This window comes from Actinia tenebrosa, unplaced genomic scaffold (assembly GCF_029948245.1).
Source record: "Actinia tenebrosa isolate PJP-AT-01 unplaced genomic scaffold, QUT_ActTen_1.0 PGA_scaffold1__47_contigs__length_23844297, whole genome shotgun sequence".
Taxonomy (NCBI): Eukaryota; Metazoa; Cnidaria; class Anthozoa; order Actiniaria; family Actiniidae; genus Actinia; species Actinia tenebrosa.
Window position 1 is genome coordinate 2,384,493 of NW_028292578.1, and position 24,850 is coordinate 2,409,342.

General features: G+C 36.6%; 3 protein-coding genes across 4 annotated transcripts in view; 1 reads left to right on the forward strand and 2 right to left on the reverse strand.

Moving 5' to 3' along the window:
* LOC116296360 (lysine-specific demethylase 2B) lies at nucleotides 1–18,743 on the reverse strand. The gene is made up of 17 exons (XM_031704369.2): nucleotides 18,612–18,743; nucleotides 18,266–18,404; nucleotides 18,081–18,159; nucleotides 17,936–17,982; nucleotides 17,545–17,717; nucleotides 14,890–14,996; nucleotides 12,065–12,158; nucleotides 10,805–10,958; nucleotides 8,394–8,509; nucleotides 6,753–7,310; nucleotides 5,799–5,885; nucleotides 5,143–5,355; nucleotides 4,442–4,636; nucleotides 4,100–4,144; nucleotides 3,437–3,472; nucleotides 2,838–2,879; nucleotides 1–2,487 (listed from the first exon to the last, which is right to left on the reverse strand). The coding sequence occupies exons 1-17, from the start codon at nucleotides 18,642–18,644 to the stop codon at nucleotides 1,447–1,449; spliced, it is 3,159 nt and encodes a 1,052-aa protein (XP_031560229.1). The 5' UTR covers nucleotides 18,645–18,743; the 3' UTR covers nucleotides 1–1,446.
* On the forward strand, nucleotides 12,560–23,692 carry LOC116296363 (calcium release-activated calcium channel protein 1). The gene is made up of 3 exons (XM_031704375.2): nucleotides 12,560–13,045; nucleotides 19,475–19,668; nucleotides 22,133–23,692. The coding sequence occupies exons 2-3, from the start codon at nucleotides 19,531–19,533 to the stop codon at nucleotides 22,643–22,645; spliced, it is 651 nt and encodes a 216-aa protein (XP_031560235.1). The 5' UTR covers nucleotides 12,560–13,045; nucleotides 19,475–19,530; the 3' UTR covers nucleotides 22,646–23,692.
* The window catches only part of LOC116296362 (uncharacterized), a 5,782-nt gene continuing 4,360 nt past the window's right edge, over nucleotides 23,429–24,850 (reverse strand). For both annotated transcript variants that reach the window (XM_031704371.2, XM_031704373.2), the window contains exon 7: nucleotides 23,429–24,759. In XM_031704371.2, the coding sequence (XP_031560231.1) occupies nucleotides 24,683–24,759 (77 nt within the window). In that variant the 3' untranslated portion in view covers nucleotides 23,429–24,682. The remainder of the gene's footprint in view (nucleotides 24,760–24,850) is intronic.

Genomic DNA, 24,850 nt, shown 5'->3' on the forward strand with positions numbered 1-24,850 from the left:
TAAAAATGCTTGTATTTATTAAGAAATATAAAATGTGTGGATTTTGTCTTTAGCGAACTTTGGACCCGTGTAACAGAGCGTTTGGGAAAACAACTTATTTAAAAAATGTCAACCTTGTCAACCACTCCAGTCTGTATTGCTCATGCTTAGCACTATGGAGCCACTGACCACGAGGAATGCAGGCACTAGAAACTAGATGAAATGTTTATAGATTAACGTTTCGTAAATATAAATTTTAGCGCCCTTGTTCTTTCAAAGAATGGGAAAAAGCACAGTGATTTTTTATCACAATTTAAGTATTTACAATATACTTTAGCAGAGCAGCTAGCATATATGTTATTTTTACAATTCTTCTTAACTTCATTAGTAAACTGAAGCAGAATCGTGAAGCATTACAATAAAACTTCACTTCTGTTTTATACAACAAAGCCTGGTTTCCATATGTGCTTTCAATGGATTTATCACGCTCTTTCTTTTCCTTTCCTTCTTTTACTGAGATTGAATAGGCCAACTTTGCACCAACAGCTCACGTAACCTACTCCCTCAAACAAGCAGTTATGTCAAAATGAACGCCAGAAGTGGAAAGAGCACCTCAGTATTAGTAAGAGGAAGAGTTCATAATATATGATGCAGGAGAAATGGCATCAATTATATAATCGAACTAAAATCAAAATATCAAAATAGTGAAAACAAAAGGAAAGCGCGTAATAGCTGTTCTGAGGTTCGAGTTGGCATTGCAGTGCATTGTAGGACTGTTTTAGGGAGCGAAAAAGACGTCATCTTGGAAATTTCCCCAAAACTGTCCCGCAATGCACTGCAATGCCAACTCGACCCAGTCTTTTCCTCAAACTAGGAATGGCTAATAAAGCAAAAACTAGCAAGAATAAGCAATATAGAAACCAGGTTTGATGCAACATTATTTCAAGGAGTATACTATCGTTCGCAAGTGTCTCTCTTTGGTTCTTGAATGTTTCTTTGGTGGGCTTCCTGTGGTAAATGAATGTAAGGAGAGAGAAGCTTGCGGAAGAGGTAAGGTCCAACACAATCAAACTTTGGCTCTTGAATGTGTATTATAGAACTCCCCAGTTAAAGTTCGAATAAGGCTAAGCCCATAACATTAAATGTGGACCAACCAAAAATGTAGGTGTTAAAACCCAACCAATAGGTATTTACAAATGCCACGGAATGCGGCAGCTAATCACAACTAAAACTTGTTAAATTTCTCATTGTCGACATGCAGTGATCCGCGTTACAGCCAGCGTAGAAAAGAAACGGCTAAATCGAATCTATGGAACAAAGACAAGCACCATCAAGAGCCGTAAAAATAAAAATAAACGAGGAAAAACATACTCTTCTATGTTACAGAGTTTCGGAACAAACTATATTCAACTCAATTTCCGAGGGGCTCTGCTATCTGTCTTACATAAAGATGATCCCATGCACATCTCATGAGGCAGCTACAACCAACTTCTCGTCTAAAATTCTCAGTGACTCCCCTCTTGTTTTCACAAACTTTTCAATCCCATCATTTGAAATCTTGGTGCACGCTCGTAAGTCCAGGCGTTCAAGTGAGGGGCAACGATTGATGTATTTTAGGCACCCATCAGTCAGTTTACCGCAGCCCGTTAGAAGGATTTCCTTGACCGCATGGCCACACGTACTAAAGTCTGTCAGGCTTTGGATATCATTATCACTGATAGCTGGACAATAACTGAGGTCTATTTTCCGCAGTGATGGACATTGCTGCATCAATAACTGCAGGGTTTTACCGGTCACGTCATTTCCAGTTAAATACAGCGCTGAAAGACAGTGCAATCTACTTTTGCCATCTCCTGTCCCTATTCGACCATCTACTGGTGGAGGGGGGCGAATTAGGTCAAGAAGAACAGAATCCGTCACACCAGTTGACCAACTCAAGCTCAAGACACGAATCCCTGGACAGTTGACGAGCTCTAACGAACTAACAGTAGCCTCTGTTGTACCGCTCAGGTAGAGTTCTTTCAGTCGAGGGAGACGATTAAGAAGCCACTGCAGTTGTTTGCAGGTTATGTTAGTCCAGCTGAGGTTCACGGTGGTTGGTTGGCGCCGCACGATCCCTTCCAGACCAGCTTTTGTTATTTTTTTGTGCGACAAGTCAATGACTGACCAGAGATTCTGGTTCAAACACCATCGATTCCATGTGCGGCAAACTCGCATACACACGCACAGTTCCTGTTGTGATAGGTATGAGAATATTTGAAGCCAATCAGAGCTTTTTAGCACGTGTTCTCCACCATCTTCCAAGGGGAGTGCTTCGGGAGCTGCTTGCAAGGGACCTGGCCTGATTACGTATTTGGGTTTAATCTCGACCGGTGGGGGAGGGGGTAAGGCCGGTTCTGGATAAGTCTTCTTAGCTCGACTTGTAACCTTGTCAGGTTGTGATTCTACTTCAATGTTTTCACCCTCTTCGTTGCTTTCGTTTTCAGACACTTCGCTTTCTGACCCACTCTGTAAAGATAAAATCCATTGTGTCAAATGACGCGGGGTAACACTACAGATTTGGTCTGTTACCGTTTTAACTTGGGCGTAATGTTTGGCCCATTTCAGACCACGTGACATTCCCTTGATTCTTTGTTTGAGTTTTATCCATCTGTGTTTTTTACTGCGCAACCGTTAAACAAAGAAATAAAGCTCAAGGAAATGACACGTGGTCTGAAATGAGGAAACATTGCGCCCAAGGTAAAGAGGTCTATCAGTGTTTCCTAATGCCCATCAGACTAAAACGTATTTCAAGAGTAAAAAAGAATCCACTTTCGAGATTATAAGATAGAAAACAAGTGATCAAAGGACCAACTTACATCACTGCGTTTGCTTGATTTTTTAGAATAGCCGTTTCTTGCCTGAAAGAATTTAATAATATTATTTTAATCTCGATTTAGGGTTAGTTTCACCTTTCGCCGCCTCTATATCTCATCACTACTTTTTTTTTTGAACAAGAACAAGAACAAGATCTAAGCCAAGGAATGGGATGGGAGGGAGGGAAAAATGCTTTCTTTTTGCAACTTTTTCCTTTCGTTTTCTTTCCTTTCGTTCATCTCGTTTCGTTTCCTAATTCCTTTGCTTTCCTTTCCTTCCGACTCTCACAAGGAAGGAAGGCAAATACCAAGAATCCCCCACCGTCACAAGATAGTGAAATCCGATTTATGAGTTCTATATATAGAGTTGTAATATTTCTCATTTATTTTTAATCGTGGTATTTCCTTTCTAACCTAGTGATACTTCGCTCTTCCGAATTGACTGCTTATAAGCTCGTACATGGGCGGAACTTTCAGTTGAACAGCGAGGATTGCACAACATAGCTGCCCTGAACTCGGCAGAGCTTTTTGATCCCATTTTCAAATTCATCCATCATGGTCGAAACTCAGATCGATGAAAAGCACTGTAAACGTAAAATTACCTTTTTTGCAGATCCTTTAGATGTCAATGGTTGACCCTGTATAGAAAATATGAGATTAGTAACAGTGTTTATGGAGTACCGACATGATGACGTCACATAATCTTTTTTTAAGAACTTTAGGATTTTGGTGACATTATCAGAAACGGCATGTAAGAATACGATACTGTAGGGATCTTAGAGCGAAAAACAGCTGAGATTTAGTTCATTTAATACGAAAATATTCCCATACATTTTCTCTCATTTGGTGATGGATCTAATAAAACGTGACTGGATCCAGTGCAAAATAAGAGAAAACGCATAGGAATTCTTGGAGCTTAAATGCTCCATTTCTAAAGCTTGAACAACCTTAAAGTTGGCTGAAATACAGGCCATGTTGTGTTCTCTTCAAATATGTACACTTTAAAACTGAATTGCGAAATTTGGAATTTCATAACGTCGTACGTATCGCCAAAACCCTATGAAGTGTTTTGTCGCGACGGCAAATTGAACGATTCGGCGCGTGCTAATGAGAAGCACTGTGACCATGATGTACATTTATGAATATACATGCGATGAGAATGAAAGTGGGGAAAGACGGTGGTAGTAGTTGCAATAAAGTTGCTAGTTAAGGCATTGCCTTTTAAATATTCAATCCAATAACGAAAATCCTTGTTATGTAAAGACCTTTCTTTTGCGGGGTGCCAGATGACTGCGTTCTTCTTCGTTGCCCTACATAAACAGAAGTATGAAATGTAAAGTTATGATTCCTGTTAAGGAAAGAGGACGGAAAGGGAAGGGATGAAAGAAATCTTTAGCGAAAATGAAGGAGGAGGGGAGGGGAGGGGAAGGAGGGAGGGAAGAAAGAAAAAGGAAGGAAGAAAGGAAGGAAGGAAGGAAGTAAGCAGGGAATGAGTGAAGCAAGGAAGGAAGCAACGAAGCAACGAAGGAAAGAAAGAAGGAAGAAAGTAGATTCTTTTACTGAATGCATTCCAAGCAAGGTTTTACTCAGCACGTCTTACTACTCACGTTTTCACTAGATATACAGCATTTGGGACACTCCCAGCAGTTATTTATATCAGGTACAATACGGTATGAATCCTCTTCAGCATCTACACAATCTGGATGAACAATTTCAGCACACAAGCGGCACTCCATCAAAGCTTTGTCTTCCTCATTCAATCCATTACACACGAGGCAGCGAACACAAGTTGGGAGATTGGGCTGATGGAAAAAAAATGAATAAAATAAAGTCAGTAGCTAAGTTTTCACACCCATTCAAAATCCACTCTAGTTATTAAAAAAAAAAAATTCCCTGTTTTTATGAGAGTTACAATAACCAGTTGCTATTACAAACTTATGGCCTTCGTTTTATGATCGAATAGAGGTTTTGCACCATCACGTGCCCACGCCCATAATACAGCTTGGGCTGCCTGTGATTCGATGACAGAACAATAAAATCCCTTTGCTCTTGGGTTCGTAGTCTGCGAGCTAAGTCCCTCTATTTCCCTTGGTCACTGTCCGTCTGTCTGTCTGTCCGTGTCGATTGGTCGAGGAAGATTGGTTACGAGTCAAAAGTCCCTGGGGGAGGGGCTGGGGAGGGAGGGACGACAGACAGACGGGCAGTGACCAAGGGAAATAGAGGGAGTTAGCTCGCAGTCTAGCCATCACGTGATGGTGCAAACTCTCTATTGGAATGCAGTTGATTTTTGTCATCTTTAGAGACTTACCCTTGTGCACACTCTGTTCAGACAAGACTGCTTCATCCTGCCAGGACCACCGAACTTCTTCATGTCTTTACACGTTCGGCATTCACCACAGTCATCTCTCTGACAGTTGTCACACTGACCACACCTCGTTCTTCTCCTGCGCACGCCTGGTCCTACCTTGGTGCCAAATTTAGACATCACCTGGCCTGTTTTGGGACGAGGTGACTTTTGTTTCTAGACACCAGAGAAGTTTAATTGTCAGTACACGTGACTGTAATGTTTTGGATGGTATTTTTCACTACTGATGTGTGGTATGTGTAGTGCGCGCGTCTCGCAGATGTGGGTCGATTTAAATTTCTGTTGGAATCTTATTGGATTGATAGTTTTCACAGCCACCATTTTGGATGAATTTAACAAAAGATTCTGCATTAGCCTCTTTTGTTATATCATCCAACATAGCCGCCTCGTACTGAAACCTGCGTGACAAGCGAAGCATATCTCGGAAGTGGGCTATTGCTGGTTTTCAAACATTCCCAAGAGAATGAAATAACAAAAGACACGGCGGCCATGTTGGATGATATGACACAAGAGACTCATGACGAATCTTTTGTTAACTTCATCAGAACATGGCTGCTGTGTTTTGAAGTGTAAAGCAAACAGAAACGAGTTCATTTTACCTTGGGCGGAGGATCAATCTTGAAGAGATGCTGTGTACCAGATGTTGCTAAAGATTGGTCATCATCTTCGTGTAACGCCAGCAAATCCTAAATTAGAAATGTTATTTTATATCGATGATTTCATAACCATTTTCAAAGTTAGTAATGTATTAGCAAGAAGGATGAAAGGCGAGCCTCTAGCGGTGCATGCAGGAAAGTACAAATACCAAGTGGTATAACAGTTAGTAATGTATCAGCAAGAAGGATGAAAGGTGAACCTTCTTGGTCCTCTAAAGGTGTATGCAAAAAAGTCAAAATAGAAAGTGGTGTACAGCTATTTTTAAAAAGGTTGGTGAAAGTTTTGATACAGGTAGCATGCCAGGCCTACAATGCACTATGGGCGATGTGAATAGCATCAGCGAAAGGTCACAACGATGAGGAATTCTAACAGACTTCGTCTGCACGTTTTTCTGGTATATTTTCTCCTGTGCTGACATTATTTACATATGAATACGATACATTTCAAGAAAAGTAAACAACATGCAACAGCCTTCATCAAGTTTTTTCGAAATAGCTCTATCCTAGTCAGTGCGCCGGTGCAAAGATACAAAGGTACAAATACAAACAAACAAGAGCCAGATCTGCGAACGTTCAACTTTACAGACGTAACCTTTGAGCACTTCGTCAGAGTATCCTGTTCAACAGTGAATTTACACTGAATGCTGCAGAATTAAGAGACCATTTTCAAGTTCCAAGTTACCGCTGTATTCCTTGACCACAGACTCTTTTACTCAGGCTTAGCCTCGAATCAGTGTCTAAATATTCACAAATACCAACGGTAAAGTAAAGAATACACAACTCGACAACAATACAAACACTTTGAAATTCCGCGGACCTTCACTGGAGCACATGAATATTCTGCACAAAATCGAGGCTAACCCTGAATATTTAGGGATCAAGCAAGCAGCATCTTACCTCGAGTTCACTCAGAAGCTCTTCTGGATTAGTGATAGTTGGAGGTATACACTTTTGTGCGTGCGGCCAGCTTCGAAGTCTCTCTATCAGACAGTAAAGACCACTTGTCTCACATTTAGTCAAGTAGACTGGAGCCCAGGGTTTGTCTTGCGTATCCCCTGCTCCTTCGCCATCACTATGGCAACCATTTTTCTCAGGCTCTGCCTTCTTAGTTTCGGTATTTTCGTCGGCTTTTTCAAGTTTGATCTTTTTTCTGGGCTTCGGAGAGTCCTCGGAGTCTTTAGTGTATGCTTCTCTTGATATTTCAGATTTTGCGACTCTGGTGGATCTCCTCCGACCAGTTTCTTCGCCATTCGTTGTGACTGTCTTTTTCTCGGGCAAGTTGCCTTGGTCTTCTGTTACTATATTTCTGCGGGTTGCTTTATTTTTGTTCTTTTTTCCTTTGACATTCATGTCTTTCTTGGTTTCCTCTTTGTCTTTTCGTAAGAGTCGAGTGTATTTTTCCGCCACGTACCACATGATTTCTCCGTAGAATGGATATCTAAACTTTTGTGGTACCTAATAAGAAAACATATGTATTCATGAAAAGACATAAAAAGACCATTCTTATACAGCTATTTTCAATACAAAGTTGGTGAAGCTTATGTTACATGTCGCTTACAAAGCTAGCTGCGTCACATCCGGAAAATTCCGGATGTGACGCAGGCTATTACCAAGCTCGAAATGTATTATATTCATATGTAAATAATCTCAGCACACGAAAAAGATACCAGAAAAACGTGTACAGAACAATTTTGGCAAAATTCCATATTGTTTTAAATTTTTGCCGATTGGATTCACATCACCCAGAGTGCATTTCGGGCTTCTTATGGAACATGCAACAAAACCTTCACCAACTTCAGTTTTTTAAAACAGCTGTACACCAATATAATACTGAGCGAACTGCACGACACTCAGAAAATGAAAAGAGTCTCCGCTGAAAATCCAGCATGACAACTTTTTCTCGTATCAGCCCCGAGGTTGAGGAGGTCAAGTTGCCATTGCAGTGCATGGTGGGAATGCATTAGGGGAAATACTTCCAAGATGGCGTCTGTTCGTTCCCCTAAAACACTCACACGATCACTGTAAAGCCAACTCTTCCAAGAATTTTCTTCAACCTTGGAAAAACATGCTTTGTCTGTATATCAAAACATTAAGGGTGCATTAAGTAAGCCAGGGAGGTTCCAATGCTTTCTAAAAATCTTAGCGTCCCCCCTTATTCTATGGAGAAAAAAGAGAGATCAACCCATTCAACTCATGAACAATTTTCAGACCCCCCCCCCCCCCCCTCTCCTCCCTTTGGCATACACCAAAAACCAAGATTCGTAGGTCCGGGACTTTAGTCTAGCATTGAACTCAGTACCGTTCAATATTTACCGGAAGTGAATTGATGAGAAAACAAGGGACCCGACTCTACCAGAACGGCCTTGAATTTTTGGGCGTTGACAGTGAATTTGGTTTTAAATCTGGGGACTTCTAAAAAATTCCTTTGCAATGGGGACTTGATAAAGTCGAAGAAAAGATTTTCTCCCGACCATCCTCTTTCTCGTAGATATTGAACGGTTCCTAGTCAATTTCGTTGACTAGAGTACTAGTAAATACCTTGGTAACGTCTTCAATCTGGCTGATACGTATCTGTTCCTTGATGCTGTAGCTGTGCAGGAAATTCCCTCCAAAGACAAGGGTATCGATGGGAGTATACACTGCATGGATCCAACCTGGTTACGATATACAACACAATACAATAACTTTATTGTGCCCAAAGAAAGTAAATTAAGTACAAAAAATTATCTTATTTGGTATATCAGTTGATGAGAGCGCAGACATTTAGAAATAGCTTTAGAAACTAATCGAGCTAAATGTACAACACAATGTACAATACAACACAAACATTACTCCAATCCAAAACTTTTCTACAAGTTTCTGGACGAGGGCAAAACTGTTTCATCTCACAGCAGGGGATGTGGCAAGGGGCGGTTCAGGTAGGGGCATAAACTACAGTAACTTTTCTTTCGTCTTGCATGATACAGGATTTGAACATTACTTTTATCCACACCACTCTAGGGTGTTCTTCTGTCCCTGTACAGGGTTTCGAATACTTCCACTAGGTTCAATTAAAATGTCACACTTTTTAACGAGTATTACAAACATCTACTCAGTAAAAAATTCGCCACAATTTATTTAGTTGTCTTTTTTAGTGTTTTTTTTTTTTTTTTTGAATGATCATTTTATCATCCAGAGTGCCAAACAGCTTTATTTTTGCAGACCAACAAAGAAATTTTCTACAATTACTTTTTGCAAGATTTTTTTAGTTGCCATTTACAGTGCGCCTACTCAAACCAAGGCCACCCAAACAAATTTTTCGCAAAATATCAAATCTCAACAATAGAATTACGGGAAATCCACGGCAAGGTTCAGTTAATTTCACTATCAAAATACAACGTCAAAGTTTCAACAACACACCGAATTACATTATATTTATCAATTATCAATAATAAAATAAAATTTGTACAAATTCCGTTGAGATACTAGAATGTGGATGGATAATTTGTGAAACATTTTGGCTTTGGTTCGAGCAGACGCACTGTAAAAATGGGTTTTAAATCCCAGGGAAAAGTAATTTTAGGTTACATTCTTTAGAGCCATCACTAAGTTTGTCATCCCTAAGTTTGTCATCCCTAGGAGCTCAAGGAGTATTTTCAGTTTTGATTCTATAGGGTGGCTCAGTGACTGTAAAACTGCAAACTTTAGTTGCATTTTTTCATTCCTTTTTCTTTTGATCTTTTAACTGCTGCTATCAGTTAAAATAAATAGAGGATATTACATGGGCGCGCGGAGATACGAAATTTATTTTCGAGTGTTGAAAAGAACTCTCACGAGAGAGCGCAGTGAACGAGCGAGAGATTTTCAACACGAGAAGATCAATTTCGTATCTCCAAGCGCCCATGTAATATTCTGTTTATTACATAATTATCCATAAAATCAGCTTAACAAGCTTTTTATTATTATAAAAAGTTTTTATTTATAAAGTAATAGCTTAAATACACATGGTAATGATATTTTCACATGTGAAAATAACATGTTATTTTCACATGTGAAAATATCAGTTTTTCGAAAAGGAGAAATATAGGTATTTTATGGATAATTATATGATAAGTTAATTTTAAGTTTCCTTGCAGTAAGTAATAATTCTTCAAAGGATGAAAGTAAAACACTTCGGAAGAATATCATGTCATGTGATGTAGAAATTGAAGTAACATTATTTACCTACATGAGACCATTTTGGTTGATTTTGCCAATGTTCAATGACATGCAGATACGGGTGTATAAAAAACATTTCCTTAGTGATAAAACGACCAAAAGAAGTATTCCATGGAATTTAAATTAACCCCTCTAATATATAGCGATTTTACTTTGACTTTTGATTTGGTTCTGCAAGCGGAAGCCATAAGTTTATAAAAATTAAGATCCCACTTTTTGGGAAGTCTCAATGTGAAAATGCAATACTCGTGTGTAAAAATGCGCTATATTTGCATTAAACGCCTGTCAGATTAAGAACATAAAACTACAAATGGTAACGTATCTTTAAGAGAATAATAACAACATTAAGATAATCAAAAGAGGTATATATGATTCTGAGCATAAATATACAGTCAATGGCATTAACGTTGTCCACCGAAAAAAGACATTTACACATTTAGACATTTACACATTTACACATTTAGACTAAAGTGAGCCTGAACTTTAAATGTAAAATTTAACTCGTGAATCGAAAATCCAGAATGCCCCGACCATTTGGTGAGGATTTAAGATGGAGAATTGTATTTCAGCGTTTGTTTTATGACAGAACGTTTGAGGAAACATGTGATATTTTTTTAGTCTAAATGTGTAAATGTGTAAATGTCTTTTTTCGGTGAACAACGTTAATGACATTGACTGTATGAATAAAATGGCAACAGATAAAATAAACCAATAAACAACTAACAAACTAACAATAAACCTAATATAATAACCTGTCGGGATCAGGAACGTATCTCCACTATTCAGAAACACCCGAGAACACCTTTCAACTTGATCACCGAAAAATACATCTTGTTGTTTGCCAGAGAGAACCCATTTTTCGTAGAGCTGTAGGTTCGTCTCTGTGGGGGGAATAAGCCAGAATATCTAAAAAGAAGTATAAAATAGACAGTCATTTAGTTATAAAACATTAAAGCCGAAAAAGAAAGAAAGAAAGAAAATAAGAATGGCTAACGATAATTTATAGAGCGCTCTTTCTATTTGTATATAATCAAAGACAGTTTATGATGAGTTATGAATTTCAGGTTTCTATATAAGGTGTTTAGAATGAGGTGTAGACACTGAGGGTGGTTCAGTGGCAGGGTTTTTTCAACGTCCTTAATAGTTCTTTTACATCCCTCCGATATTGGTTAGAGAGAGCACTTTGAAGGAGGAGTGTCAATCCCATTTCCCACCTAAACTTTTTTTTACAAATCACACTTTTATACGTCCATATCCCAAACTTCTGCAAGCACAAATTGCTAGCAAATGTTCGTAATAATAAGCATTAAAGCACTATTTCTAGGGTATAAATGGCTGAGATTCAGAATTAGCTCACTGTTTTCTTGCTAGGCCGCATGTTCATTTGTATTTTTTCATTTTTGCTATCGTTGGAGAGGGAAGTATAATGAGAGGTATGATTATTGTCCTTTGACAGTGTGATATAAGAGTGAGTTGATTACCCTCTTTTTATGGCAGGTACATTTTTATCGTCATTATACAGGGGTACGATAACCATACATTCAGTCCAAGAATCACCTATCATACTAGATGTAGTGTAGGTCAGCATTGTTAATCAGTATATTAGAGGATATAAAGTCTGGAGCAAAATACTGATCATTTTGAAGTCGGAGGAGAGGGGAGCTTAATTCAGTTGTCATTGTTGATTGTCTACATTGAGCGGTTGGGAGAAATTTTCAACGTGTGATTGTTTAGTAAGTACAATTTCTGATCAGTTCCATCAATCAATGGAAAAAATAGATTAATTTGTGTTACATTTGTTTTGCCGGTAAAAACGATCCAATCGAAGAAAGCAAAATAAATATAAAAATTGCTTGGTTCTCCAACGTCTAAATTTTTACATTTTCAAGTTTTTTGAAAATTTTGGGAGGTGAGCTCATAAAGCTACCTTATGGCCAAGTAAAGTTTTCTATAATTTCGGTCTGGGTTCTTGGTAATCGTTACCAACCAGTTACTTGAAGTAAAGAATATACCTTCTGTCCTTTGATGATATGATACCACACAGAAGTTCCACCGAAGTCAATGTGAAAATCAGTGTAACATCCTCCAACGCTCATGAGGCAGTACCTAAATAACAAAACAACATTGGTTGGTGGGTTGGTTCAGTGTTGTGAAAGGTCTTGTAAATCTTATGTTAGGCAGGCAGGAACGAATACATTTTGCGATTACAAATAAAATAAGATGCTCCAGCTTGAAAGTTTCGCTGTTTTTGCTCGTGAGAAAATTGACAATAGGTAAATAAAATCAATTTTGGTAATAATTTTATAGTATGATGCACAATACTTGGATCCTACAAAAAGAAAGCAATATTTCGAAAAAGATGTGTGATATAAATTAGGCTTTGCTTAGTAAAGAAAACGACTTCTTAAAACAAGGTATTTAAATACAAATAATAACAAAAGCAATGACTTTCTGGAGGCGTGTTTGTGACCGATTCGGGTTTGTTACACGTGAATGTATGTGAATTCGAGGCCAAATGTTGAGCAAAGATTTTAACAGCGGGAACGTGACATCGCTTTAGCCATACAAGAGTTTCTGCTTCACAGGCAAGGAATGATAGTAAGCTAATGCTAACTGGCTACAATATAAACAAGGGATGTGGTGTTAGAGTTTAATAGCAAGAATATTTGAAATAACTAGTTATTATATGAAGGATTCGCTGGAATGAGGACGCCAAGGTACAGCTGACGAGATTCAAGCTCAGTATAATATTTCGTTTTGTGAATGATGCTATGAAGTTGGGGATAAAACCTTCGATTTCAAAGAACATGGAACTTTGAACGTATCAGAGGATAAATAATCGGTAATCGAGCAACCTCGATTCTACTTCTACACGATCAAGTCAGTTATTCACGATGTGTGGCGAGATAGATTTATCGCACTAAACAAAGAGTCACTGTGGAAAAGACCGAATTCGTTCAGTCAAAAAGCGAAATACTCCCCGTAAACAGAAGGTTAGTTAGTTTATAACATAATATATTTTTCGCTTAGTACTTGGATATTCTTATATTACCGAAAATTCATTACTAATTCTGTCTCAATACACGACAAAATCATAAAAGCTGAAAGCTATTTTGGATATTATTTGCATAGTTTGTAAACGTGGTCTCAAGATGCTGGATTTCTATGAACAGGATTTTTCAAGTTTAACCGCAAGCTACCCAATAAAGACGACAATATTTTTAAACTAATGCTATATATAGCTTAAAAACGTAGTAAGAACATCTATGGTTTAGTGAATATTTGGATATTTTAAGAAAACTCTTAGGTAACTGAGTTTAGTTGTTAATCGAACGTGGAGATCGATGTCACGCAATAGGGTTCGTTTTTGTCGGCCAGCACATTTCAGCTTTGGAGGGAAAAAAATATTTCTTCGGTACTACGACTATGGTTTATCAACTTTATTGCTGATTTAAAATGAAGGAATGTTTGATTATTAAGTTCATAAAACCGAGAATCACTAAGCACAAGCGTATGGAAAACAATAAATAAATAAATACGAGGACAATAAAATTACTACGTCGAACGACTGCACACTTCTTTTTTAGATCTTTTTATTCCATAAACTGCACTAATAACAAAATATTGAATTCAAGGAGAACGCGGAGAAGGATTTCTGAAGTTTGATAATTAAGGAAAATAGTAATTCATCGAGATGTAAAGCCACGATGATCAAAGGAAATACAATTTGCTTGCAAAGTACTAAAACACAACGAACAATCAAAGAGGTCACTTATTGAAAATGTTGAATGTTGTTCGTCACCCGCCTTCAAAATCCTCAACATTCCGCGAGAATTCGATATATTTAAAATGATTTTTACAATATACTTCAAGTTAACGGAATATCTGTAGCATCATTGAGGCTAATCGACTAATGTGGAGAAGAAAAACCTGAATATGGTAAAAAGTGTGTAAGGACATTATTAGGAGTCTTTGCATATGAATCTGTGTAATTGAGTAGCTTGAGCGCCAATTTAGCTCTATACATCTAAATATTCGTGAGCGAAATGTTCTATCGAAGATCGATGATAATTATTATCCAGTAAATTTTTTAAAAAGCAATATAAAGAAAATTCACCAGTCATTATGAAACCAAACAAGAATTATGCATATACTTTATATCCGAAAAGAAATGCTAGAAGAGCATTGTTACAAGAAAACCACATCAAAGGGAGTATTTTCAGTTGTGTTTTTTAATCTTTCCGTGCAATAGAAGAGAGTTATAATTGGCAAGAAAAACTGGAAACTGAAAGAGAATGCATGGGTTGAATTATTGCTATAAATGCCAAGCTAGACGACTGCTTTCAGAATATACAACGGGGTTGCTGGAGAGCCTTTATTAAAGAATAAATAAAGCTTAAGCTCAAAATACATTATTGTGGTGATTAAAGATTGGTTATATCATTGAACTTAGAATTCGATTAATGTTAACTGTTCCCTGGAGGTGTTACGATAAGAATTTGTCCTTGCGCCAAAATTATTTTCCGTGTTTTTAGGTATGGCTAAAAATGCTCGAGTTTCTATTGACATCTCAGTTCGTATTCATTGGAATTAAAGATTTACGAGCTTAGCTTTGACTAAAGAAATTTCTCCGAAAGCATGAAAAAAAAAAAAAAGAATGGTATTGCTCTTAAGAAATTATAGTTCATTTTCCTAAATCTAATTGCACTAAAAGATCTCTTAAAAATAAATATAACTATACGACTTATGAGGGTACCGTATGTATGTTGTGTTAATTAACTACGAAAATAATACCTTTTTTATCAGCAGGAAATATTTTAGTGCAGATTGGACTTACTTTCGAACTTTAGGATACTTCATGTCGGCCAAAGAATTGGTAGAGTCTGTTTGTTCCTCTATCAGTTGCTTTGGCCAAGCTGTATTAACCCAGTCGATTTGACGAACCTAAAAAGCAAAAAGAAAACGGTATAAGTTTGTAGGTTTTATTTCGAAAGCCATCCCTAAACCTGTCCACGCTTACTAAGTCAAGCCACGCTAGAAAATCATTTGGTAATCCATGCTATAAAAGCACAGGAGTCAATTTTATAGAAGTATAGCATACGGATAACAATGAGCAGCCAGTTCACAAAAGATATGACATTATTACTACATAAAATGATCGACATTAACTTTATATTTTAGCTTATTTTTATGTAAGACCTATGTAGTTTACCACTCAATTACTGGTTTTCATTTAGGAATTTTCTAAAGTTATCTACACGAATTGATGAATAAATAAGCGCTTATCTTAATTCTGAGATTTCAATTTTGTTTCTTCTTTTTACGCCTGCTATTCATGCTTTATCGGTTAATTGTTACACACGTTTCGCCTAAAACAGAAAAAATGAACATTTTCCCTTTTTCTTTCTTTCATTTTTGCTTTTGTTTTTAGTTTCATTCTTCATTTGCTGTAAAAACTAGGTCAAATAAGTAAAAAAACGAAGAAAATCATTACTAATACAATGTAAATACGAGAATAATCGGGCGTGTAAGTGATATCTTTATTCCTAGCGTTCACTTTTCCCCCCTCAAAACACATTGTATTAGTATTTAGCATTTTTTTAAAACGGACTATTTAACACGAAGTCAATTTCACTGGCATTGCAATCTTTTTTTCTTATTCCAGCCTTGTTTTTTGAATAAACTAATGTTTGAAGTGCAAAGAAAATGATATCTTGACATTGCTAAAGAAGTCAAGAATCTAAAAAGAAGCCTTCGTTCTGGTAATTCTTTTGCCGTTTCAGGAAGAAATCTTACTCTATGAGTAAGACACACCGAAACTTATTTTTTCCTCGATAAGAAGCTTGCTGAAAACCACAAAATCGTCAACTAAGTTTTACAAAGATACTGATATCTCAGGCTTTTGCCATAGAAACTTTGAGTAAAACAAAATATCAAAGCATCAAATGCATTTATCTAAGTTTTTAACACTGTCTGCGTCACATTTTTGGTACAGAGTTTGAAAAAGTTTTGCTCGCATTTGTTCACTTGGGAAATCGTTTGAAAGACATTGAAAAATTTCACGCTAAAATCAACTACTATGCATTTTTTAAGCTATCAAATACGACTTTTTGTACAGGAATATGAATTGTGATGTCAAAATAGTATTTTACCTCAATAGTTTAATCTCGATCTGTTCGAAATGAATAAAAAGTTTATAACTGCCGGGTCAATTTATTGGTCAGGGTATCATAATTGAGCGGGAGTGACTTTCATCAAACCAGCGAAAATCGAACTTAAACTATTTTCTAACTTAAAATTTAGTTCCTGTATTTTTGTATTACAACTACAGAATTGATATATATTGAGTTTTGTAAAAAGAAATTTTATAAAACATTTCGTCCGTATTTCGTCTTACTACACCCTTGGTTTTCGTGCTGTTTCATGGACTAAGGTAGTTGGCCGCCATGTTGGTTCCTGCTTACACTTGAGAGCACGCTGCTTTTCGGAAAAATTCAACACAATTTTTGAAAAATAACTCCAAATATCCTAATGAAAACCTCAAAATATACTTTTTCTCGGTTTTGGAGTGTAGTACAAAGGTCATGGTCGTTTCAAAATCGATATTTTTTTAAAACACACGAGTGCTTTGTGAACGTAATTAATATGCATTGTCTTTGGTCCCGACCATATTAGAAGCACTTTTGCACTTTTGAACACTAGCTTTACGAAATCCACCCATATTGACCAAGCAAATACAGAAAATCTTAGATTTCTTACTCGCACTTATGAATGTTCCCAATAATGGAAAAAAATGCTCGAGAAATTTAAATTTTAGCATTTTGAACTGTCAGTTCTTATATAGCAAAGCTCGGATATTTCAGCATCTTTTGCCTTCTGTTTTCGCCCCACACGTCACAAAACCGAATTACATGTTGGTGCAGTTGTTGTAATCGGTCTCTTGATAAGATTGTGACTATTGATATCTAATTTCGTTGTGATGCGTACGGCAACATTTACAGCTCCTCTCCTAGGCCAGCACACACTGCAAAAAGCTATTGATAGGCGTTTCATCATGGGGAAAAAAGAAGAGAGTAAAACTTCTCATCACGATAAATAGGCACTAGCCAATCATGGATGTCTCTAAAATAGAGGATTTTTTCATGAAACGTCGTTTTTGGAGAGCGGGGGTAGATAATTTTGGATTTACTTACACCAACACCACCCATATATCTGAAAACTGGAACTTAGTTCTTCCAAGAGTCAGCTACTTTTGATGATTTTACAATAATGGAATCATTCTCTCTCTTTTTTCCCAATTTTCAATCGAAAGGGAAATAATTTTCTCAGTTAACACTGGGATATACTGTTAGATGTTATTTGTACCAGGCGAAATTTGTTGCACGTTGGGACAATTATCACCTAAAGTAGTTTATTCGGTCATAAATATAAAGTTAAAAAAAACAACAACAAAAAACAATCAAATGTAGAAAAAGATGTATTGGAATCTCACCACATCAGGCGATTCGACGATATCTTGCAGTTTGGTGTGGCTGAACTCCAAACTTATCACATTATAAATCAACTTTCTATCTGGGTTCGTGAAATATTTTACCCAATTCTGGAGAGTCAGTTCTAAGGCTTGCTGGGTGTTCACATCAATTACATCTACCATCCTTCTTGCTCCTAGAAAATCCAAAAAGCATATAGCATCCAAGATTTCTCATTTTCAATACTTTATTCAGCTTTAATATTGGTTTTTATTTATCGAGACTTGAATTTTGATGGATTAGGAACTCGCGTTTTCAAACATCTTCGTGCCCTTTAGGTGCTTTCCAGGGGAGAATAGCTCAGAAAATGTGCAAAATTATAACTTGAACTTGATTAATATTTTGTGTTCTTACCGACATAGTTCTTCACATCTGTTACAGTGAATGCATCTGAAGGCATCCTGCATAACAGAAAATAACTTTAACTTCGAAAGAAGCTTAGATGTGAAGTAATATGTAAAACTCCATGCAAGATGTGCAACTATTAGAGAAGACGTACCGCATTCCCAACCCCTCTGGATTCTTGATGTGGAGTGGAGTTTTAAAACCATTCTCTTGTATGTACTTTAATGTGAAATCTAGGAAAGTAAAAATACTCGTCATAATCAAGGAGTTTTCATTGATATTTGGACTTTATTTATATCAAAAAACCCATTCAAATAATTTTTTTAATCCATCACCCACCAGAGCCATTCATCAACTGCACGAAGTCGGATCCCTCGAATTTCGGATTCACAAGTTTATCATCAACGCTAAATGTTCGTTTGCCTTCTATCTCATCGTCTTGGTGATTATCATGATAATTTCTTCGTTGCTGTCTCCTCTATAATAATTGAGGGAAATATTTAACAGACAGAATACGGTTCAAATAATTGCTGAGGAAAGTCACGATTGATTCAAAACTTTTCTACAGCCAACTACAAAGTAACGCACACACCACAACTAAAGACCACAAATAAAAGCCGGTTTATGGTTTAAAAAAGAAAATATCGACCCCTAAGTTAACTCAAATAAACTGTACTCTACACACCAAGTTTCGACTTGCTTCAAGGTCCGTTTCCATAGCTGGTTAAATTTTCTTTCTCAACAAAGACATGATAATATTCAAGCTAAAGTGCTGCATCTAAGGTCACATCTACACAGTTGTCGAGTCAGTTCTCTAGTCAGATCCCTTGGGGCCTAAAAACATACCATAATACTCCCCGGCCCTATCCACAGAAATCTGGCGGCTTTTGATTGACATCGTCATGGTGACCAGTACAATTAAATCAACCGCATTGTTTCCTTGTGTTCGTTTGTGCACTTCCGATTCGGTCCTGAATTCAAAAAGAAACCACGTGGACTTAGAGTTCACAGGATTCATAATATGATGTTGTTTCGGTTATTCGAGGTTTTACTTCCGTTGGTGTTGGAGCGACTCTGTTGGAGCGAGAAAAACGGAGCGCGCTGTCATGAAACCCTTGAGGCAAAATTTGGAGCTGTGTCAAAAACAGAGTAGTTTGGCTGAATTATTTTTTATTGAGCACCATTCAAGAAACTCTCTAAAACAATGAATAGTACAAAAAATATAATTCTTATCCTTTTAGTCGCTTTTTAAGTGCCGCGGAAACAAATTAAAAATTCCCACAACTGTCAGAAAATTACATTTATGCTTATGATAATCATAGTCTACCGTTTACATTTAATAGAAGGAAACAAGGCGGTGTTTTGGCGATCAAAACTAGTCTAGCGTCATCAAATTAAAATTGTTTACAAATTGTTGGCGTCTGCGCCTCTGGTATATGTATGTCAGCGGCTTTGTCATTAAATTAACTTTTACATGAACATTTCAACACAGTGTATCTTCTTAATCCTTCTTTAACTTACCCTGATCGGTTCCTTTTCAATTGACAGACGAAAATATGAAAGACAGTAATAGTGTTTTGGAGTCCAAGTAAAGGTCTAAAACGATGAAACAGGTAACTATTGACGGTGGAAAACCTAGCGATTTACACGCTCAGACTTTGTCATGGCGGCGTCTTCATCTCACGCGAGGAAAACTTAAAGCTTCAAGTAGGACGTCTGCTCTTATGTCAGGTTTTGCTATGGTAAGATCAGTGTATTCATTTAAATGTTATTTTTTTAGCTTACTAACTGTGTTATTCCCCATTGTCATATTCAATGCTTAAAGTGTAGGTTTTATCTAAGATTACGTACTAGTGTTACTCTCTCTTTGGGGACAAACGAAGATGTAAACATTCTTTTAAATTTTCAAATGTCTTATATCTTTTTAAGAATGGTACATTTAAAATGAGTGAACTAGTTACAGTACTTAAATTTATACTTTTTATTTAAAAAGCCGACGTTAAAAAACAGTTTGGAAGTTTAGGCGTTGCTTTTGGGTTTCAAACCAAGTACCAGCAAAGGTCATCCTGGTTAGCTTACGTTTCATTTCTCTCGTATTAGGAAAGAGTGTCCTTCATAAACACTTCGGCTTTCTAGATTTTCTTATCAACCATATCATTTTAGTATCATTTATATGAATTATAATTCGACTTTTGTGCCAATACAATCATTGGCAGCCACTTTAGCCTAATTCATATAGCTTCCTCCAGACCATTTACTGGTACGATTTGAAATAAAAATTTCACTTTCTAAAGTGAAAATAAATGAAAAAAGAAAGTCATCTGCAAAGCTCATTCCCATTCACCTCATTTTCATTCCATATTAAGAAAAGTGCAACGAGACTATTGCAATTAATATATCTTTTGGAATTTTATCTTTCATAACAGAATTCCAATTTTACCAAAATCATCATCTTGTTTTTAGTTTATGGCCTTTCTGAATGTTGATGGCATTAACTCTTGAAGAAATAGAAAATGCATGGGCATACTGCATGCAGTAACATGCTTTTCCTAGCACTTCTCTCATGTTCTGCCAACCCACATGGCTGTATAACTGTTACATGAGAACATGAGAGAGGTCACGATAGCAGAGTGCTTCTCAATACTGTTTTAGTGTTCTGCTAATTCCCAAGTGCTTTATAATTCAACACAGTACAACAAGCAAGTTTTTTATTTCTTTTATAATAATACAAATTAAAGTAACCCTTGAAAATCATTGTAATATACCAGAGACACCTTTTTTGTATTATGATATTCTGTTGTTTGCAAATTTACAATAATTACTGCATGTAAGCATACTATCTCATTCTTACATGGTGTTTGCCAGTTATAATTACGATGTAGCGAAATCACTACCGAAAAATTCGACAAAGCTTTGCTCATTTGGTGAATATTTTACACACCAACAGCAAGTAAAACTAATGTCAAAGCATGACATTTTATTCTCTGAAGAAGCAGATCAGGAATTATAGTTTTGTTAGAAACGACAAATTTGACAAAGCTTTGCTCATTTGGTGAATATTTTACACACCACCAGCAAGTTAAACTAATGTCAAAGCATGACATTTTATTCTCTGAAGTAGTAGATCAGGTTATATTATTTTTGGTAGAAACGTTGTAATAATAAAACACAGTTGATTAGATCATAGTAATTGAGGGGTAGAGTATTAACTAAATGGCTAAATTCAATTTCAGCACAATATCTTTGAATTGTCAATTGAAATGAGTCATTATTTTTTAGATAAATATTTGTTTTTTTGTAAAATCCAGTTTCCTGTGGCCAATATTGCAGCAAAGTTATTCAACAAAGGAATTGTTTTGTTGCAAAAATTTGCATGCCGGGGTAACCAATCAGATTGCAAATTTGATTAATGTCAATGATTTTGACACAATTGTGATGGCAGTTTGATGTCATTGGTAGAAACATTAAGGTTAAGGTATATTTGCTGATTAGCATAATCCAGTTGTTAATTACTAGTGGTTGAAACTAAGCCATTTGATGCACTTCACAACGGTTGTGAGAATGAGCTGATAATCCTGATAAACTGAGTTTTCTAATGTCTTAAAATATTATATACTAATGTTTTCTCCTTCTGAAAGTTATTTTTGTATGTTTTCCCTCAAAACTATGCATCATTGTTTAGTATGGATTATTTCATTTGGTCCAAACAAACGAATCTAGACACAAGGTGTTTCTCGTGTTTTCTATCAATTAAGCTTACAAAAGCAGTAATAAATGCTGATTCTGTTTATTATTTGCTTAGTGTAGGATATGACTAAGTGAACAATCTTTATTTGCCTCATTCAGTGAAAATTACTTTTTCAAATGCATCATTTATCCTTACTAGTACCTCGGTAATTTTAAGTATTTTTTGTTGTTGAAAAGTTGATTTTTTTTACTGATGACCCTTCTCTTTGAAGCCACAGCCTTCCCCTAATGAAAAACGTACATTCCCCTATCCCCCAAAACAAAGCCTTTCAAATTAAAAGAAATAATGAATTAAAAATGGCAACATTGATGAATGAATGTAAAGGCGGTGAGGTATGCATAAGTATACAAGATTATACGCTAATACGTAAAGTAGTCGTAAGGCTACCTGTTTGCGAATTGGTGATACTATTTCTTAGACTAAAGCTTTCCTGGTATTTTTTTATTTGTGTCATATAGGTTGCCATGGTCGAGATCCAGCTAGAAAAAGGAATACCTCAGGGCTTGCACATCGCATTCAGTGTCGTCACAACTATTTTAATATCCGTTCATGTCTTCGCACTCATGATCTCAGTATGTATCTTGCCCAACATCGAAAGCATTGCAAATCTCCATCACAATTACAACCACATGGTACAAGACTCTCCCCACGAAAAGATGCACACGTACATCGAGATCGCGTGGGTATTTTCAACTGGTCTTGGAACTCTGCTCTTCTTGGCTGAAATAGGTATCCTTTCTTGGGTGAAATTCTATAATTACAGCCAGGCTGCAGCCGTTGCAACTACGGTTGTTTTGCTGCCAGTTTGTATTCTGTTTATTGTGTTTGCTATACACTTTTATCGTTCTCTTGTGCAACATAAATATGAACGTTCGTATCAAGGGATTGAAGAATTACAACAGATAGCTAACCAGCTACAAACAGATGGTACTGCTACCCCAACGCCGAGTCCCGCTCATTTAAGTGTATAAATTGAAAAGGAATAGGTCAATTTGAGTATAAGTATGAGTATAAGTATCGCAGCATGAAAAATAAAAGTCAGTATTAAAGCTTCTATTTTAGCTCAGTCTCGTCAAACCAAAATCAGTTATCATTTGTACTGGTGAAATATTATATAAGGATGAAACGATAAACTTTTGAAACACTTTTGCTTTCAAAAATACGTTGTATCAATAATTTCTTGTCATTGCTTCCTACTTTTACTACTAGAAGAAAGACACATTCACGAATGCAACACGTTTACTAGGAATGTAATTATGCATTGTTCTTATGAGAAAGAACAACTGACCTCGTTATCATGAGCCATTCCGAGGTTAAGGAAAAGCATGGGCAGAATTGGGATTGCAGTGCATTTTGGGATCGTTTAGGCCAAAATAGACGCCTTCTTGGAAATGTTCCCTAGACATCTCCACTGCGTCTGCTATCAATGAACACAGCGGTAGCTCGCTCTAAGAATAGGGCAATAAGCCTAAAGCGAGATGACGTTTTACCCCCGTCTCTAGACCATAATCCTTTTCACACTGCTTTTGTTCTTTAATTATAACTATTGTTCATGTATTCTCTAAGGAATCAAAAATTTTAATATGAAAGAATTTTAAAAACTATTATGGTATAGAGTCGGGGGTAAAACGTCATCTCGCTTCAGGCTTATTGCATTATATTGCCATTTACTAAGGGAATCTCTTGTCGATTAGCACCAATTGTCAATTGTCACTCAGTTTTTTCTCGATCTCGGAACGGCTATCACAACGACGTAACAACACACAAGTGAAGCATTTATTCGCGAAACTGTCAATTGCTATATAAAGTATTCGTCTCTTAACCGTATCAACTTAGACTAGCCAAAGATCTAATTTTATTTCAAGAAGTTCCTTTTCTAAATAAGACTCGAAGATATGTTAACAATCCCTCTTACATTGTAATTCACTTTTTGTTACTTAATGCACTTAATTTCACGTTCAAACGAATGTAAATAATTTAACCTTATTAAGTTATTAAAGAAAACAGACTGACGAAGATTATGGTAGGTTTCACAAGCAGAAAAAAAACTTTTCAAAGTTAGACTCGAAGATATAGACTGTTAGCATATACCAACTTGTGTACTTCCTAAGAACGCGCGCGCTCATTGGTTAATTGGAGGTGAATATTGTACGATATTCACCTCTGAATCTCGGAATATTGAGTCGGCAACAAAATGGCATCTTCCGGCAATAGTTTTGCTACAATTTCTGATGAGGAAATTGAAAAAATGAAAGTAAATGCCATTCTTATCAATACTAAAAAGGCAACGAAGTATGGCCTAAAAGTTTTGCTTAAAGTTTTGCGTGAATTTTTCACGCAAACTTAAAGTTTCTGTTTGCTTGTTTTTATTGAATTATTGTATATAAAAATAAGTTACTCTGTACACAAGTTGGTATATGCTAAAACAATTATTCGCCTCAGGCTCAGTGAATATGGAGTTAATATCTACCTTGCTGCTCGAAGACTCGCGTCTCGGTAAATATTCCCCGATATTCACTTCGCCTCCTAACTCGTGCAGTTAAGTCAGGGGCCGGTTGTACGAAGCCTGGATAGCGCTATCCAACGGATAAATCTTATCCAGTGGATAAATTCATTGGATAACAGCATCGACTTATCCACTGGATAAAGATTTATCCGCCGGATAGCGCTATCCAGGCTTCGTACAACCGGGCCCTGGTCTTTCCCCTATTTTGGTTACGCTACAAATGAAATGCTCTCCGAGGTAAAAAGCGGGAAATAAAATAAAAAGTCATGATGGTACTAAAAATAATATTTTTCCCAACCATAATAAATAGTTTATCTAATATAGGTAGAATAGAGAACAAAACCCGATTCTTTACAAACCAAAAAAAACATTAAAAACATTAAAAATAATACAACATTCAAACCGAAAAGCAAGTGAACTTGAAGCTGCTTATACTTATGTCGCTAGTGTTAACTAGGGCTACATAAAGGACGCGCCGCTAGAGCTTATGTTCCACGCATGCTTAGCAGCCAGGCGACTCATCAGTTTTCAAGTCTTGCTTTGGACTCCCATTTTCGTTTCGTAAAGCAACTTCCACGTCTGGGGATAAAAAGTATTGACCATAACAATATACCGAAATTCCACATCTGAATTTTTGGCCGGTTTTTAAATAAACAACATTTTATCTTTT